Below are 15,607 nucleotides of genomic sequence, written 5' to 3' on the forward strand. Positions count from 1 at the left end.
CTGGAGTGGGTTGCCATTTCCTTCTCCAGGGGATCTTCCCAACCCAGAAACTGAACCCAGGTCTCCTTCATTGCAGGTGGATTCTTTACTGCTGAGCTACTGGGGAAGCTCCAGGATCAAGGCATGGCTAGGTTCTAAAAGATACTCAGGTGATTCTAGTAAGTAGCCAGGGTGGGTATCCACTGCTCAGAGATGGGTGATTCTCAAAGAAGGGGTGATTTTTCTCCTCCCTCTCCTCTTCCCTCCAGAGGACATTAGACAATGTCTGAAGACATTTTTGGTTGTCACACGTGGGAGCTGGGGAAAGATGTCATTGGCATTTAGTGGGTAAAAGCCAAGGCTCTAAGCATTCTAGAGTGCAAAGGACAGGGCCCCATGACAAATAATTATCGGACACCAGATATCCATTGTTCCAAGATTCAGAAATCTTGTCTAGAGCGGGGTCTAGCAGAACCCCAGAATCTGCCCCAGATCTCCTGAAGCAGAAGCTACATTTTTACCAAGGTTCCCAGGTGATCCCCAAGCTGGAGAAGCACTGTCTTAGATCAGTGGCTCTCTCTTTAAGCTCTTCTAAATGCCCTAGAAGGCTCCTTAAAGTGCCAAGTGCTGGGCCCATGCCCAGAGTTTGTGATTCAGCAGGTCTGGGGTGGGGCCCTGAATTTGCATGTGTAAAGAGTTACAGCGAGGACTTCCCTGGTGGCACAGTGGATAGGAATCTGCCTGCCAATGCAGGGGACACGGGTTCGAGCCCTGATCCAGGAAGACTCCACATGCCACAGAGTAACTAAGCCTGTATGCCACAACTGAGCCCACACACTGCAACTACCAAGGTATGTGTGCCCTAGAGCCTGTGCTCTGCAACAAGAGAAGCCTGCACACTGTCAACCAAGAGTAGCCCCTGCTCACTGCAACTAGAGCAAAGCCCAAGAGAGGCAACGAAGACCCAGTGCAGCCAAAAATAATTAATTAAAAAAAAAAAAAAAAAAAAGATTTCCAGCGAGGCTGCGGCCAAGGCTCCCCAGAACCACAACTAAGAACTACTGCCAACAAATCCAGAGTCAGGGAAGACAGCCAAATCCCTGCCAGTTTAGCACACTGAGCATTTGCTGATTCCCAGAGTTGCTAACAAAGGAACTATGTCTGTGGGCTGAAAGACACAGAGCTGCTCTCCGCAGGACCATCCAGCCAAATGTCAACAACTCTGCTCAATGCTACAGGGCACACCCCGGAACTAAAATAGCAGGATTGCCCCGCACCTCTCTCTGCTAGCCTCCAGCTGCCTCAATCACAATCCGAGAGAGAGACAAGTCACGGGAAAGCCATGAGCTGTGAAGTCAACTCAAGCAAAGAGACTGAGGCTAGATCTGTGCTGAGCCAGAGAAATAGGGATAAAGAAAACCACGGAAAGCAAAACTGGGCCCTTAGGCTTTACACATGGAACACAGGTGTTGCCTTTAAAATCCACTTTATGGGGACTTCTCTAGTGGTCCAGTGGCTAAGTCTCTGTGCTCCCAATACAGGGGGCCCAGGTTCCATCTGTGATCGGGGAACTAGATCCCACGTGCTTCAACCAGGAGTTTGCATGCAGCAATTTAGGGATCCTGCATGCTGCAACTAAGACTGGGTGGAGATAGATACATAAAAATTTTAAATCCACTGTATGGACACCCCCTGCTCCTCCCAAAGTAGGTGCCTCCTGAGGACTGGTGATATTTTCTTACCAACACAGGTGGCTGGTTGGCCGCTCCAGGCCTTGTTGTCCATACACCTGACTGTCTGCTCCCCTTTCAGCGTGTATCCTGGCGAGCAATAGTACTCACACTGGGAGTTAAAGTAGGCACCGTCGATGCACTTAAACCCTCCATTCACTGGCATGGCAAGGGTAGGACATCGCTTTTCTGAAAAAGAGAAAACCAGAGATTCAGCATGTCTTAGTTTTTGTCACGGAGTTTCAGAGTCCAGAAACTGAAAGCATAGGCGGAAGTTAACTGAAATAAAGCAGACAGAAGTCTGAGAAAAGATGGATGGTGTCACCAAGCAGGACGCCATGGGGCCTTTGGGGAGGCAGACTTCTTCCCATATCCTCCACGCTAACTCCTCTCTGAAGACCCAGATAATAGTATCTGACGCATATTCCCTGAGTTTTTCAAATGCTAAAACCACCACCAAGTGGGCACAATGAACTACTTGATGACCTGAGACCCCTGGCGCCTATAATGTTAACCGCCCTGTTACCTCACCATCGATCAAAGAACTGTGCATGAACTTTCCATGTACCCTGAGACCCACGCCCCCTCCACACACACACCTGGCCTTTAAACAGGCTGTGCTAAAATCCTTCGGGCAGTTGGGAGGCGGGGTGAGTTTGGGCTCAAGACACTGATTCTCCTTGCTTTGTCCTGCAATAAACCTTTCTTTGCTCCAAACTCCGATTTGGAGTAAGATTGTGCTTCCAGGGGAGACCAGTGAAGGGTAGGGGAGGCAGGACGGGGAGAGGAGGAAGGGGGGCAAGCTGGTATCTCAGGCCAGGTGAGCCTCAGCCTGATCTCGCAGGGGAGCCCTGGAGCACGATTGACACCTGAGTCTGCCCTGCCTCCAGGCATGGTAGCTGGGCTTTCAGAATCCTTTACCCGTCAGTAGTACTAGGCAGCTAGAGGCTGCCCATGGGGGATGCTCTCCCTGTTAGGATGGAGAAAACTGCTCTGAAGGAGCAGAGCCTCTTCTTCCTCAGAGGAAGGTCAATCGATGGTACAAGTCATGAAGAGCAACTGGCAGTGGGGCATCCAGGACACCTGGGAGAAGCACACACTGTCCAGGATAGTCACCCAAACGGCATAGTTGCCTAAATAGACTGGGTCACACAGCTGCAGCCCCAACCCCAGTTTCCCCAATAGTTAAAGGCACCCATATCAACAGTGTTGTTGCAAAAGCTGCATGTATGTGAAACGCTTGGTACCCAAGTGCTCCATTCATGACAGCGGTCTGGAAAAGCAACGGCACCTCAAATGTGCTTCAACCATGCTGTGTAATGTGCAGTTTCCCAAGTGAGATAGAACTTCTCAGGAAGCTCAAAGTCAGCCCCTGAAATGTGCTTACAGTCTTCTCCCCGGAGGCCTGGTGCCTTTCAGGGAATGAGCATCATTCAGGGGGTAATTCTTCCCTGCCTCCCTAAGTTCTACCTCTTGGAGGAGCAATTTTCTCTACTACCAGTAGTCCAGGGCAGAGCACCATTTTTTTGTTTTTGTTTTTGTTTTTTTTTTGAGAGGGAAATAAAGTTTATTAGAGTGGGAGATGCTGACAGAACAGCGGGCCAACTCAAGGGAGAACCGACGTTGAACAGGGGAACTTAGTCCACTTTTATACCCAGAGTACAAGGAGTGGGATAGGGATCTTGTGGGTCATTTGCTGATTGGATGAAGCATGTATACTGGGTGGGGGGAAGAGTAAGGCAAATACCTTCTCCCTATGGGGCAAGAGGGAAGACAGGTTATACTGATCAGGAGGACCTGAAATCCGTTAATAATTACAACATGGGGGAGAGAAGGACGCTAAGGATCAGGATTTTCCGTTCCTGCATTCCAAGGCCCTCCTTGGTTTTATCTGCTCTTTCATCCTTGGGTCACCACAGAGTCCTCAGTTTGGCTCAGATAAAACTCTCTTCTATTCTATTATAGATTGTTTATTGATTATTTTCATTGACACTGGTGAGGCAAATCTTTTCTTCCCTGGTTTCTTGGCCATTTGCATTTTCTCTTTTATGTTGCACCTGGTTTTGATTTTTGCCCTTTTTTGTAGTGTTTTCTTTTTCCATTTGCTTACTGATTTGTTGTTGTTCAGTCACTCAGTTGTGTCCAACTCTTTGTGACCCCATGGACTGCAGCATGCCAGGCTTTCCTGTCCATCACCAACTCCCAGAGCTTGTTCAAACTCATGTCCATTGAGTCGGTGATGCCATCCAAACATCTCATCCTCTGTCCTCCACTTCTCCTCCTGCTCTCAATGTTTCCCAGCATCAGAGTCATTTCTAATGAGTCGGCTCTTAGCATCAGGTGGCCAAAGTATTGGAGCTTCAGCATCAGTCCTTCAAGTATTCACAATTGATTTTCTTTAGTATTGACTGGTTTGATCTCCTTGCAGTCCAAGGGACTCTCAAGAGTCTTCTCCAACACCACATTTCAAAAGCATCAATTCTTTGGTGCTCAGCTTTCTTTATAGTCCAACTCTCACATCCATGCATGACTACTGGAAAAACCATAGCTTTGACTAGACAGACCTTTGTCAGCAAAGTAATGTCTCCGCTTTTTAATATGCTGTCTAGGTTGGTCATAGCTTTTCCTCCAAGGAGCAAGAGTCTTTTAATTTCATGGCTGCAATCACCATCTGCCTCCCATAAAGCAGGAGCTTGGAGGTGGGCCAGAGCACCATTCTTGCACTTATACTGTGGTTTACTCCTCTGCCTGCTGTCTCTGATGCTGTTCCGTGAGACCCCTGATGGCAGATGACCCTTAATGGTAGAATGTGGCTTATTTCTCAATCCCCAACACCTTTTCAGGGTCCAGCACTCATTAAACAGACATAATATAGTGTGAAACAATCCTCTGTTCTCTCCCCTTGTCCAAACAGCCAATCACACCTCTCTGTCTGAAATGTGTCATCTTACTTCTGCCACATTTTAGGAACACATTGGCTTCTGCTCACAAAGGAGTTTTTCTCATCACAGCCCACAAAACATTCAGTAAAAATCCTTGATCTCAGGGCAAAAGAACTTAGGCCCCAGGACTTCCCTGGCGGTCCAGGGGTTAAGACTTCACCTTCCAATGCAGGGGGTGCAGGTTCAGTCCCTGGGTGGGGAGCCAAGATCCCACATGTCTTGGGGCAAAACAAAACAAAACAAAACAGAAAACAGAAGCAATACTGTAGCAAATTCAGTAAAGACTTTAAAAATGGTCCACCATCAGGGACTTCCCTGATGGTCCAGAGGCTAAGACTCCATGCTTCCAATGCAGGAGGCCCGGGTTCAATCCCTGGGAACTAGATCTAGTCAGGGAACTGGATCTCATATACTGCAACACAGCCAAATAAACAAAACCAAATAACTAAAAAGCCAAATAACAACAACAAAAATGGTCCACATTAAAAAAAAAAATCTTTAAAACAAACAAACAAAAAAAGAACTTTGGCCCTGATTGGCCCTGAGGTCTCCCACACAGGGCAAGGCTACTCACGCTTGCAGATGACCTTGTCCGACCACCGTTTGTTTGACTGGCAGATCACCTGGGGAGAGCCCTGCAGCTCATAGCCCTTCTGGCAGCGGATGTCACACCTGGTTCCCAGGGTTGTTTTGTAGTATCCTCCTTGAGGGGCCCTGCAGTACACATCCCCGTACTTCACCTTGATGGGGGAGCACCATGGGATGTCTACAGGGAGCAGAAACAAAGGAAAAGGAGAAACAGAAAATGACATCTTCAGAAAATGTGTCTTTTTCAGTCTCCAAGTCCCTGACTGGCTGCATTCCAGATGTTGGACCTCCAAATAGTGCCCTGTGTCTTATAAGGTATCTCTGGGTGGGGAGGTTATGATCACGGGATTAGGCGTCAGATATATCTGAGTATGGGTCTAGGTTCCTTCATTGGTGGCTGTGTGATATTGGGCAAATTACTTAACCTCTCTGAGTGGATACTCCTAACTATGTCATAGGACTCTTATAAGGACTGAAAAAAATGCATAGTAAGCAACTAGCACAGTGCCTAGCACATAGTAAATGCTCAATGAATGCTTGTTCTTTTGAATATTTCCCTTGACTAGAGACAGAATTCTCTTGAGAGCAACTGTTACCATTATGAACTCTAACCCCAACCATCCATGTATGACAGCAGGGAGTTAATAATTGGTCAATTTAGATTTTTTTTCCAAGTTTGTATCATAGTCGCTGTAAAAACACGTAATCCCATCTTAATGAGTGTGGATACAGCAACAATTTCCAGGGTTTTGCCACAGGATATAATTTGGGCTTAAAGTCACAGAACAGGGACTCCCCACCGGGAAGCAACCTCCCTTTTCAGATGTCTGCAGTTAAGCCCCCTTCAGGTAAGAGATGACACCCTTCTCCAACGGCAAAGCTCCAGGGTGTTTTGATTTCGGTCTTGTAGTTGCCCAGAGTACAGCTTAGGGCGACACATACTTTAGAACCTCTCCCTGGGCCTTTAGTAGGTGCACACTGAGAGCCATAAAATGAGCAGGACAAAACTAGCTCCTGGAAAGTTCCCACAGTGCCCACTACACATCAGTGGGGACCAGAGACGAGCTCCCTCAAGTCTGTCAGGTTCTCCATACCCTGAACAGGTGTCCCCTCCCCGCTGCTGCCATGCTCCTCACTTTCCCCCCAGCACCTGAGCTGTCAGTGAGTGAGGTTCGTGCGCCATCATGTGGCCACGCAGGAAACTCCCTATTTGACTTGTGTTTCTGGCTGCTACTCAACCATGAAAACCAACAGTCCTTCCTGTCCAGGTCTCATGCATAGACTGTTTTCCTTTTTTTAAAACTTATGTGCTTTGACATCGCCTTTGGCTAATATTTTCATCATATTATGCTTTGCAGGCAGCTGCAAATGGGTGCTAAGGTAGAGACTCAAGCAGTATTTCCTGGACTTCCTTGGGAGAAGTGTTGTCCCAGGCTCAGTCTAGAGTTGATTAAGTTTGACCACGTGGATACAGACTTGCAGGAGCTTATACCAGGCCTCCAGCCCTTTCTGGAATGAAGTTTCCTTCCTCTGGGGTTTACACATCCAGTCTGTATGTGCTAACATTTTAAAATGAGAAAAATCTGACCCTGAAGTACAAAACAACAGACTATCTCCAGTATTTTCTTCTAAGTATAAAATAATTTTTGAACCGATTTTAAATGTTTCAGTTCTTTCTTTGGTGATGGCTCCTGGTAAGCCACGAAGTTAAGAGATTTCAAGATCACAGGTAAATGAAAAGCCTTTGGGGGTATGTTTGCTTAGTACTGCCAAGCTGTGGATATTTCTTCTATAATCAAAAAGTCCTTACAATAAATTCTGAAAAAATCCATAGATGCCTACCACTCCAAGACTTGGAACCTATTGGTTTCTATGACTACTAGAAGTGATGTATATTTCTCCCTCCCTATTTCTGCCTTTCTTTTCTAACTGTAATAAGAAAGACCACCCACAAGGAAACTCCAAAATGTACTTAGTGTTTTAAAGCTCAAAGAAGCACTTTGTATAGTCCACAAAGGACTTCCACAGTGTTAGATCTTAAAAGTCATCTGTGGCCTTACCTCTTTGTCTTTGTCCTCTTTTCCCCATCCCCTTTCCCTAACTCTCCCACTACTTCACTTCCTCTAAGTTCCCCTCTGGACTGCAATGCTTCTGTGCTTCTCTAGTTCCAGCCTCTTCTGCCAACTGGTCCCCTTCACTGCCCTTTTGTCACAATCTCACAGGCCAAACTGAAATCCTGGACTGAGAACTGGGCTCCAGAGAGAGCAAATGAAATCCCCATCAGGGCAGAAGGGTGATGAGGTGAGAAGGAATATGGGAGACCCAGAGGGAGGTGATGAAAACTGTGAGCTAGTAGCGTATGGTACTCCTGCCTGGAAAATCCCATGGATGGAGGAGCCTGGTAGGCTGCAGTCCATGGGGTCACAAAGAGTCTGACACGACTGAGTGACTTCACTTTCACTTTTCACTTTCATGCATTGGAGAAGGAAATGGCAACCCACTCCAGTGTTTTTGCCTGGAGAATCCCAGGGACGAGGGAGCCTGGTGGGCTGCCGTCTATGGGGTCACACAGAGTCGGACACGACTGAAGTGACTTAGTAGCAGCAGTAGCGTATGGTAGATACTGGGCAAAGTCAAGAGGACTGGGCTCATATTATCTAACTCTATCATCTCCTAGTAATTCAAAACACTTTTCAGGGACTCAGGTTCCTAACCTACACAAGTAAGGAATCTGATGAAATTATTTTAGAAGTCCCATCTATTGCATTGGACAAAACGTTCATTTGGGTTTTTCCCTAAGATGGTACAGAAAAACTTGAATGAACTTTTTGGGCAACCCAATACAATGTTTATTTTTATTCTGATCAAATTTTATACCAGTTTGAAAATGTCCAAAAAAAGTCCCATCTAGCTTTGCAATTGTATGATTCAGATTCAAATTCAAATTATGCCTCTCTGCCCTCCTACCCATCTCACACCCACGCCTACCTCCTTACTCCTTCTGACTGATAATTTTGTGTAGTCTCTCATAATCCTTCCAACTAAAGGCAAATCCTTTTTACATTATGGGTCCCAATCATAATTCCACAGATTTACAACCTGGAAGGGCATCCAATTCTCTACTCATTTTTCACTCAAATGTTGAAAACACTCACATCCTCCAGCCTTTGGACTTTGATGTGAGGTTAGGAAGTACAGGGTCTTAGAGTAAATTAATGTCAGGCAGCAGACCCACAATGCTTAGCACACATATTACGGTTGTCTTTTCCCCAACTGTGCCCAGGACAAATGTTTAAGGCTAGCAGGTACATTACAGAATGATGGGCATATACATGTATCACAAATTCACATATTTCAGTACAACCAGGCCATTAGCAGTTTTCTTTTTTTTTAATTAAGATATTCTGAGCCTTCACACAGCTAAAAAACAGTGCTGGCTACCTATCCAAAAGCTGTGCTGTTCTCAACATGTGGAGGAAAGAATCTTGTTTTTATTTTTTTTCAAAACGAATTTCTTTTGGATTACTTCCCAAGACAAATCTTTGGAAGGTATTTTGACATTTTAACAGCCCTGCAGTGACAGTAATGAAAAAGTCACTGAGTGACTTGAATTTGAAGTGCATGCAAATACCATGAAGTACGTGTGTATTAAATGCTTCTTTTTGCTGTACAGTGGAAAACAAATCAACTTCATAAATTAACTATGCTCCAATAAAAATTAATTTTTAAAAATAATTTTAAAAATAAATGTTTTAAAAAGTGAATTAGCAAAATGTTTAAAATAGAGATTTACAGAAAGGACGCTCTTATGCTGCTTCAATTAAGACAGTTTATTTAGGAAGAAACTTAAAATTGATTCTTCTGGAAAGCTTTCTCATCTCCCTGGGCCATTTTGGAGTTCCTGGGGGTAAGCAGTATCATGTAGCAGACTGATGAACCACTAGTAAACTCTGGATGTTGAGCTAAAACATGGAGTTTAGACCCAAACATAATCTTTGCTAACTGTGTGAGCCTGGGCAAGTCACCTCCCCTTTCTAATCTGCGTTTCCTTCATCTGTAAATAAGTAACAATATATCTCTACATGTCTTCCTCCTCCCCTCCATTAGTGTGAAGACAGAATGGCATTCCAAGTAAAAGAATCAAAAGCAAGGCTTGCCACATTAAGTATTGGTTACATTTCATATCTTCTTTCTTTTATACATTATGATTTATATCATAAATTTTATTCCAAAAACAGAGTACATACTCTGTGCCAGACACTGTGTAGGGGGCCTGAGGATCTACAACTAACCCCCTGGTGAATAATGGTTTGCCTCTAAGTTTTAGAATTTAAAAATAACTGACAATGAAAACAATTCCCTAAGAAGTATATATTCTTAAACGTTTTAGGTGAGTTCTAGGGCAGGTACATATTTTGGCCATCTGGTCTACCTTCCATACATCCAATTCTGTGAAGGGAGGATGAAGACTGGGAACAATGATCCAAGGGCACTACACAATGCCTCTTGTACATGTGAAGGGTCACACGGGCACACATGTGTTTTAGGAAGATTTTTTTAAAAACTCTCAATCAATTAAGTGTTACGAATAGGAAAACCACCTTACTCCAAACAACTCATTAACAAGTCTGTGCTTTAATTGGTTAATTCCTGAGGCAATAATACAGGAGCTATGGATAGGAATAAGTATTTGTACTCACAGGTCATAAGCAACCATGGAATATCATGGGAAACACACCTGGACATAGGTACCAGTCATTATATTAGAAAGGTTGTTCACTTGTGTAGAAAACAACTGAAGGACTTTCTCCAACCAAAGAATGGCCAGTACTACCCTGATCTTCCTATAAGTCAGATACATCATGACAGATCAGGGGAGTGCTCTTGCCAAAATATAGACAAATTTCCTGGACAAAAGGCCATGATGGAACTTTATTAAGCACTTTTATTCAAATTATTTCTCAAATGTAAAAGGAACTGGATTCAGCAAGGAATAATCTAAATTTACCTTCACTTTTCTCAGGACTCAAGTTTCAGAGAAACAACTCACCGGTAGGAAATATTTATGGACATACTTACCTGAGCCTGCATAGAAGGTTCTTGATTAGGCTTTTTATACCTGCTGGAATGGGTAGATTGCTGAAAATGTGTAGAGATGGAATTCTTTATCATTAAAGTTTCATTGGTCAACACACTTAACTCATCATTTCAGGAGCCAAGCCACACTCAGAAAGAGCACAATGAAACGAGCTTATGAAAATCAAGTTTTCTCATTCTCCATTCATCTCAGTACATTAGCAGCACCGGGTCCAGATTTGACCTTGGAAGGTTTACTCAGGATGAGTCTGGCTGTAATGTATGAATTAGGTAGAACTCATGGCTTGATTTTCACTTTCATCAGCTAGAGCTTGGCTTTGCAGAAGTAAGGATAGTAAAGAAATTGATGAGAATAAAATGACCACTGGGGTGCTGAAGGGCAGCACTTCAGAGATTTTCAAATGCTTTTAGTTTTCTTTCATTTGTTTTTTTCTGTATTTTCTTTCAAACGGGAGCATATGCATGTTACTTTTTAAACATTTTCTTTTCTGGACAGGCAATTACAAGTGAAAATGTGTTGTCTGGTCACTTTATTATAATCGGTTCTGCAGGGCAAGAGGGAAAGTTCTCCTGGCATCAGCAGGTCTTCATTAGCACATAAGCAAAGCATTCACCTTTATATTTAGCATCTGAATACACGACTTCATCATCTTCTAGCGGTGAATCTCCAGATCCTACAATAAAAAAGAACAGAAACTGCAGCAAGAAAAGCCACACGATATGGACGAATATTTTGAAGCACTGCTTTGGCACAGTCCATGCAAGAGGGGCTATTAGAACGCAGAGCAAGAGTGAAAGCTTCTGTGGCCATTCACAAAGGGACAGGGGACCGCTCAGAGTGAACCCAGCTGGACTGAGATTGCCAGAGCCCGTCAAAATGAGCCTCCAATGGTTTGGGAATCACCATGTGTCCACTGGAATTCTGGACTCGGGATTGAGAGCAAGTCAACTTCACTCTGAAAAGACGCCAATGAATATGAATCTCATGCCAGCAGAGACGCAGTAAAATGTGTGTGACTCAGGCACAGCCCAGAGTTTCTCCAGCAGTCAAAGAAAACCTGGTAGAACTGGGTGTTTATTAAAAGAACTGGGTGTTATTTTTATTTTATTTATAAAAATAATCTGAAAATAAGTCCATCTTGTGAAACAAACTTGGGTTGAGGATAAGGAGGCAAATCAAATGTCTTAATGATAAAAGTTCAAAGCTGCCTTAGTCTATCTGTAGGAAATGAGGGCTGAAATTGATGACATGGATGTTTGTTCAAAATTTCTCACCCAGGCATGGCTAAAGTCAAATTTCTTGATGAATCCTGCTACGCTTGAAAACCACAACCTCAAAGAGAAAGTCTGTGTTTAATTTAAAAATTTAAACTCACTTGGAAGTTGGAACTGAATCATTTTTCAAATGTTAACTGTTGAATTCCAGTGAATGGTGATTCTTAACCTTTAGAGCAGCACCAGGCCCCAAACTTCAAAGCAATAATCTTCAATTTAGAGATCTCTCTCTCTCGCCTTTCTCTTCTGATCACTGACTGTTGAATTAGCAACATCTTGATCACACATTTACCAGCAGGGACTGCAACCATCACAGGTAAGAACATTCTCATTTATGAGTTTATTCAAAGCTCCAAACAGGAAAAAAGAATCGAATAATGGTCCTGCTCTACTTGTATCCTGGATGAGAAATGGTGAGTGGAAATTAAAAGTGATGAAGGCCAGACCATGTCCATTTGGAAAGGACTTTCCCAATGAGAGAAGCCCAGTTCTGCTTCAGGTTTCTTTACCTGGTCTCTGACCACCCAGACAGGTATAAAATTACATAAACTGGTCCTTATTCTGTATCAAAAAATGAACACAAAACTCTTCAGGAAGGAAATCTAGCAATGAATTAGAAGCCTATATTCAAATCCCTTGATTCAGTGATTCCCCTTCTGGGAATCTATCCCAAAGAAATAATATTAAATATATAAAAAGAATTTGCATTTGTTGTATACCTGAAACTAACACAACACTGTAAATCAACTACACTCCAATTTTAAAAAATTAAAAGAATTTACAAAGATTCCTTTGCAACATCATTTAAAATAGAAAAAGACTATAAACTGACCACACAGTCAATATTAAGGTTAAATAAACCAAAGTACATTTACTGGATATAATATAATGTAGTCATTATAATGTTTATAATGGGTTAAATAAAATAGAAAAGGCTTAGTTATATTATTAAGTGAAAAATGTGCTGTAACAAAATTATATAAATGGTGTGATTTATAATAATGTAAAACAAATTCAAAATAAGCAATGCATGGGAAAGAGTCTTTGATGACTGGATGCTCTTCTTTCTTCTCTTCTAAATGTTCCATTATAAACATATGTTACTTTCATAATGGAAAATAAATTTTATTATTCACTTAATGCAAAGAAGTGTAGTTTCCAAAATATGTTTTGAATGGATCAGAAGCTTTTAAGAACTTACTGTCCCTCCCCTCCTACTCTGCCCCCTTCCCCCAGAATCAGAGTTGAACTGGAAGTCTTCCAGAACTGGTGAATCCTCCAACTCCATATGGCACATTTCTCAGCGTTGCGAGATATGTCTCATATTAAGAGCAGTTCCCTCTTTCCAAGTCACCCTGGCCTCCATATAATCTATCTAGGCAGTAAGAGGATCTGGACTGATTCCTGGCTCTAAGCAGAAAAGACAACTGCCACAGGTTGGGCTCTTTGGGAGGTATAATACCTTACAAGATGGAGTTTAGTACCTGCAGTGTTTATTAGGGATCCACACCTCTGAAAGGGATAAGAAGGAAGTATGTTTGGAGAGAGGGAGAAGTCAAGCTTTAAAGGCAGCCCAGTGACAGCTTCTGTGCATGCATGCGTGCTAAGTCGCTTCAGCTGTGTCCAGCTCTTTGTGACCCCATGGACTGTAGCCCTCCAGGTTCCTCTGTCCATGGGATTCTTCAGGCAAGAATACTGGAGTGGGTTGCCATGCCCTCCTCTAGGGAATCTTCCCAACCCAGGGATCGTACCCACGTCTCCTGTGGCTCCCGCATTGCAGGCGGTTTCTTTTCCACTGAGCCACTGGGGAAGCCTGACAGCTTCTGATGTTGGACTAAAATGGCTGTACCCTTTTATCCCTATTTCCATCAGCCATTGGATATGGCCCACCTCGAGGACATGAACTTGGGTGAAGCACTCCCAACAGCTGAGGCAAGCTCTTAAGGGACAGAAAGCTGACGGGTGTCTGAGAACAGCATTACCTCCAGCTGAGACAATCAGTCCTTTTGAAGGCACATCTGATCAATGCATGTCCGTGACCATCAGAAGAACACTCACAGAGAATCAATTGAAGATGTGTTAACTCAAAGAAGGGACCCTCCATAGAGATGGGACCAGACAGACCTACTGGAGAGATAGGGCACCTAGGGTGCACAGCTCCACTTTACCAGGACAGCAGCACTCTAAGACAGAGTCATCACATGTTGTTTAATACAGTGAAAAATTAAACACCTAACAATAGGGCATGAGCAAATTATCTTATATCAACAAACTATCTTATAGCCACTAATCAAGTCTGGAAAATATGTGTGAAATATAACTCAGCAGGAAAGCAGATACTGCAAACTATATACAGGATGAAGTATGAAACTGAATACACACACACACACACACACACATATATATATATGGCTTTCCAGGTGGTGCTAGTGGTAAAGAACCTGCCTGCCAGTGCAGGAGATGTAAGATGTGCAGGTTTGATCCGTGGTCAGGAAAATCCCCTGGAGGAGGGCAGAGCAACCCAGTCCAGTATTCTTGCCTGGAGAATCCCTATGGACAGAGGAGCCTGGTGGGCTACAGTCCATAGGGTTGCACAGACTCAGACACAACTGAGGTGACTTTGCATACACATATGTATATATAATATATATATATATATAATGACATTATATATTCTATATATACCATATAGAATATGTCACATACATATGTTAAATTTGTTATATGACACATACATATGTCAAATTTGTAATACGATAAAGTGGGATTACTAATCAGTGGGGGGAAAGGTCAATAAATATGCTGAGATTAATTGGCTATGAATCATATACAAAGAAAAATAAAAACTAAGAATCCTATCTTACACCAAACCAAAAAATAATTTCCAGACAGTTTATAGACCTAAATTGGAAAGCCAAAAATTTGAGGAAAATGAGGAATATCTGCATAAACATGAGGTAGGGAAAGCTATCAAACAAAACTCACAGACCATAACCCATAAAGAAAAATATGGCTACATTTCACTACACAAAAATATAAAACTCCTATGCAATAAAAGACACATAAATAAAGTTTAAAGACAAGACCCAGTCTGGGAAAAAATATTCAGAATATATATAATGCAGAATTATTATCCAGGATATATAAAGAAGATAGTCCAATGGGAAAAAATGACAAAAATGATTAGAAGTTTTGTAGAAAAAAAAAAATGACCTGAATTTGAAGCAAATACCATAGAATGTTAATATAAAAAAATCTTCAAGCTCACTGGTATTCAGGATAATATATATCAAGATACCAATTTATACTCAGGAGATTGGCAACAATTTAACTGTCAAGGCTGTCATGAAACAGACACTCTCAAGTTCCATTGGTAGAAATACAATTGTACAAGTAGGCTGGAAAAACTTTGCACTTCATTTGAAACTATCCTTCAAATCAGCCCTTCCATTTCTAGACATACACCTCAGGAATTTTGGCATAAGGCAGGAGTAGCCATGTGCTAGAAGGTTCCCTGCAGCATTGCCATTAGTAAAAACAGATGTATACAACCATTCCTAGAAATAGATGGAGGTGTATTATTCATACGATAAGAAGCTGTGAAAGTTCAAATGAGTGAACTTGATCTACACAAAACAAGATGAAATCTCAAAACAATGTATGGTTTAAAAAAAAAGCAAGTTGTATGATAAATACAGCATGAGATTAAGTATACAAAATTTTAAAATGCAGAATATAATACAATATGTTTTCTAGAGATATGCGCTAAAATGGATTGGAAAGATACACATCAACTTTATATTAATGGCTTCCTCAGGGCAGGGAGGAAGGAGAAGGAAGCCAAATGCATACACGAGGAGCCACTGATGTCTCAGTTCTTATAAAATATCTGAAGTAAATGTGGGAAAATATTAACATCAGTTGAATATAGATGGTGAATACTTTGCTTATATTTGAAATATTTTGCCATGTCTTAAAAGGAAGAGAGGGAGAGAG

General features: G+C 42.4%; 1 protein-coding gene across 5 annotated transcripts in view; it reads right to left on the minus strand.

The window, feature by feature from the left end:
* SRPX (sushi repeat containing protein X-linked) overlaps window positions 1–15,607 on the minus strand; it is a 141,318-nt gene that overhangs the window by 68,499 nt on the left and 57,212 nt on the right. For 4 of the 5 annotated variants that reach the window (XM_044937440.2, XM_006072317.4, XM_044937439.2 and 1 more), the window contains exons 2-4: window positions 10,951–11,010; window positions 5,226–5,417; window positions 1,722–1,898 (exon numbers count right to left, since the gene is read on the minus strand). In XM_044937440.2, coding sequence (XP_044793375.2) covers window positions 1,722–1,898; window positions 5,226–5,417; window positions 10,951–11,010 — 429 coding nt within the window. The remainder of the gene's footprint in view (window positions 1–1,721; window positions 1,899–5,225; window positions 5,418–10,950; window positions 11,011–15,607) is intronic. The other variant, XM_006072318.4, reaches the window with a different exon arrangement.

Source organism: Bubalus bubalis, chromosome X (genome assembly GCF_019923935.1).
Source record: "Bubalus bubalis isolate 160015118507 breed Murrah chromosome X, NDDB_SH_1, whole genome shotgun sequence".
Classification (NCBI taxonomy): Eukaryota; Metazoa; Chordata; class Mammalia; order Artiodactyla; family Bovidae; genus Bubalus; species Bubalus bubalis.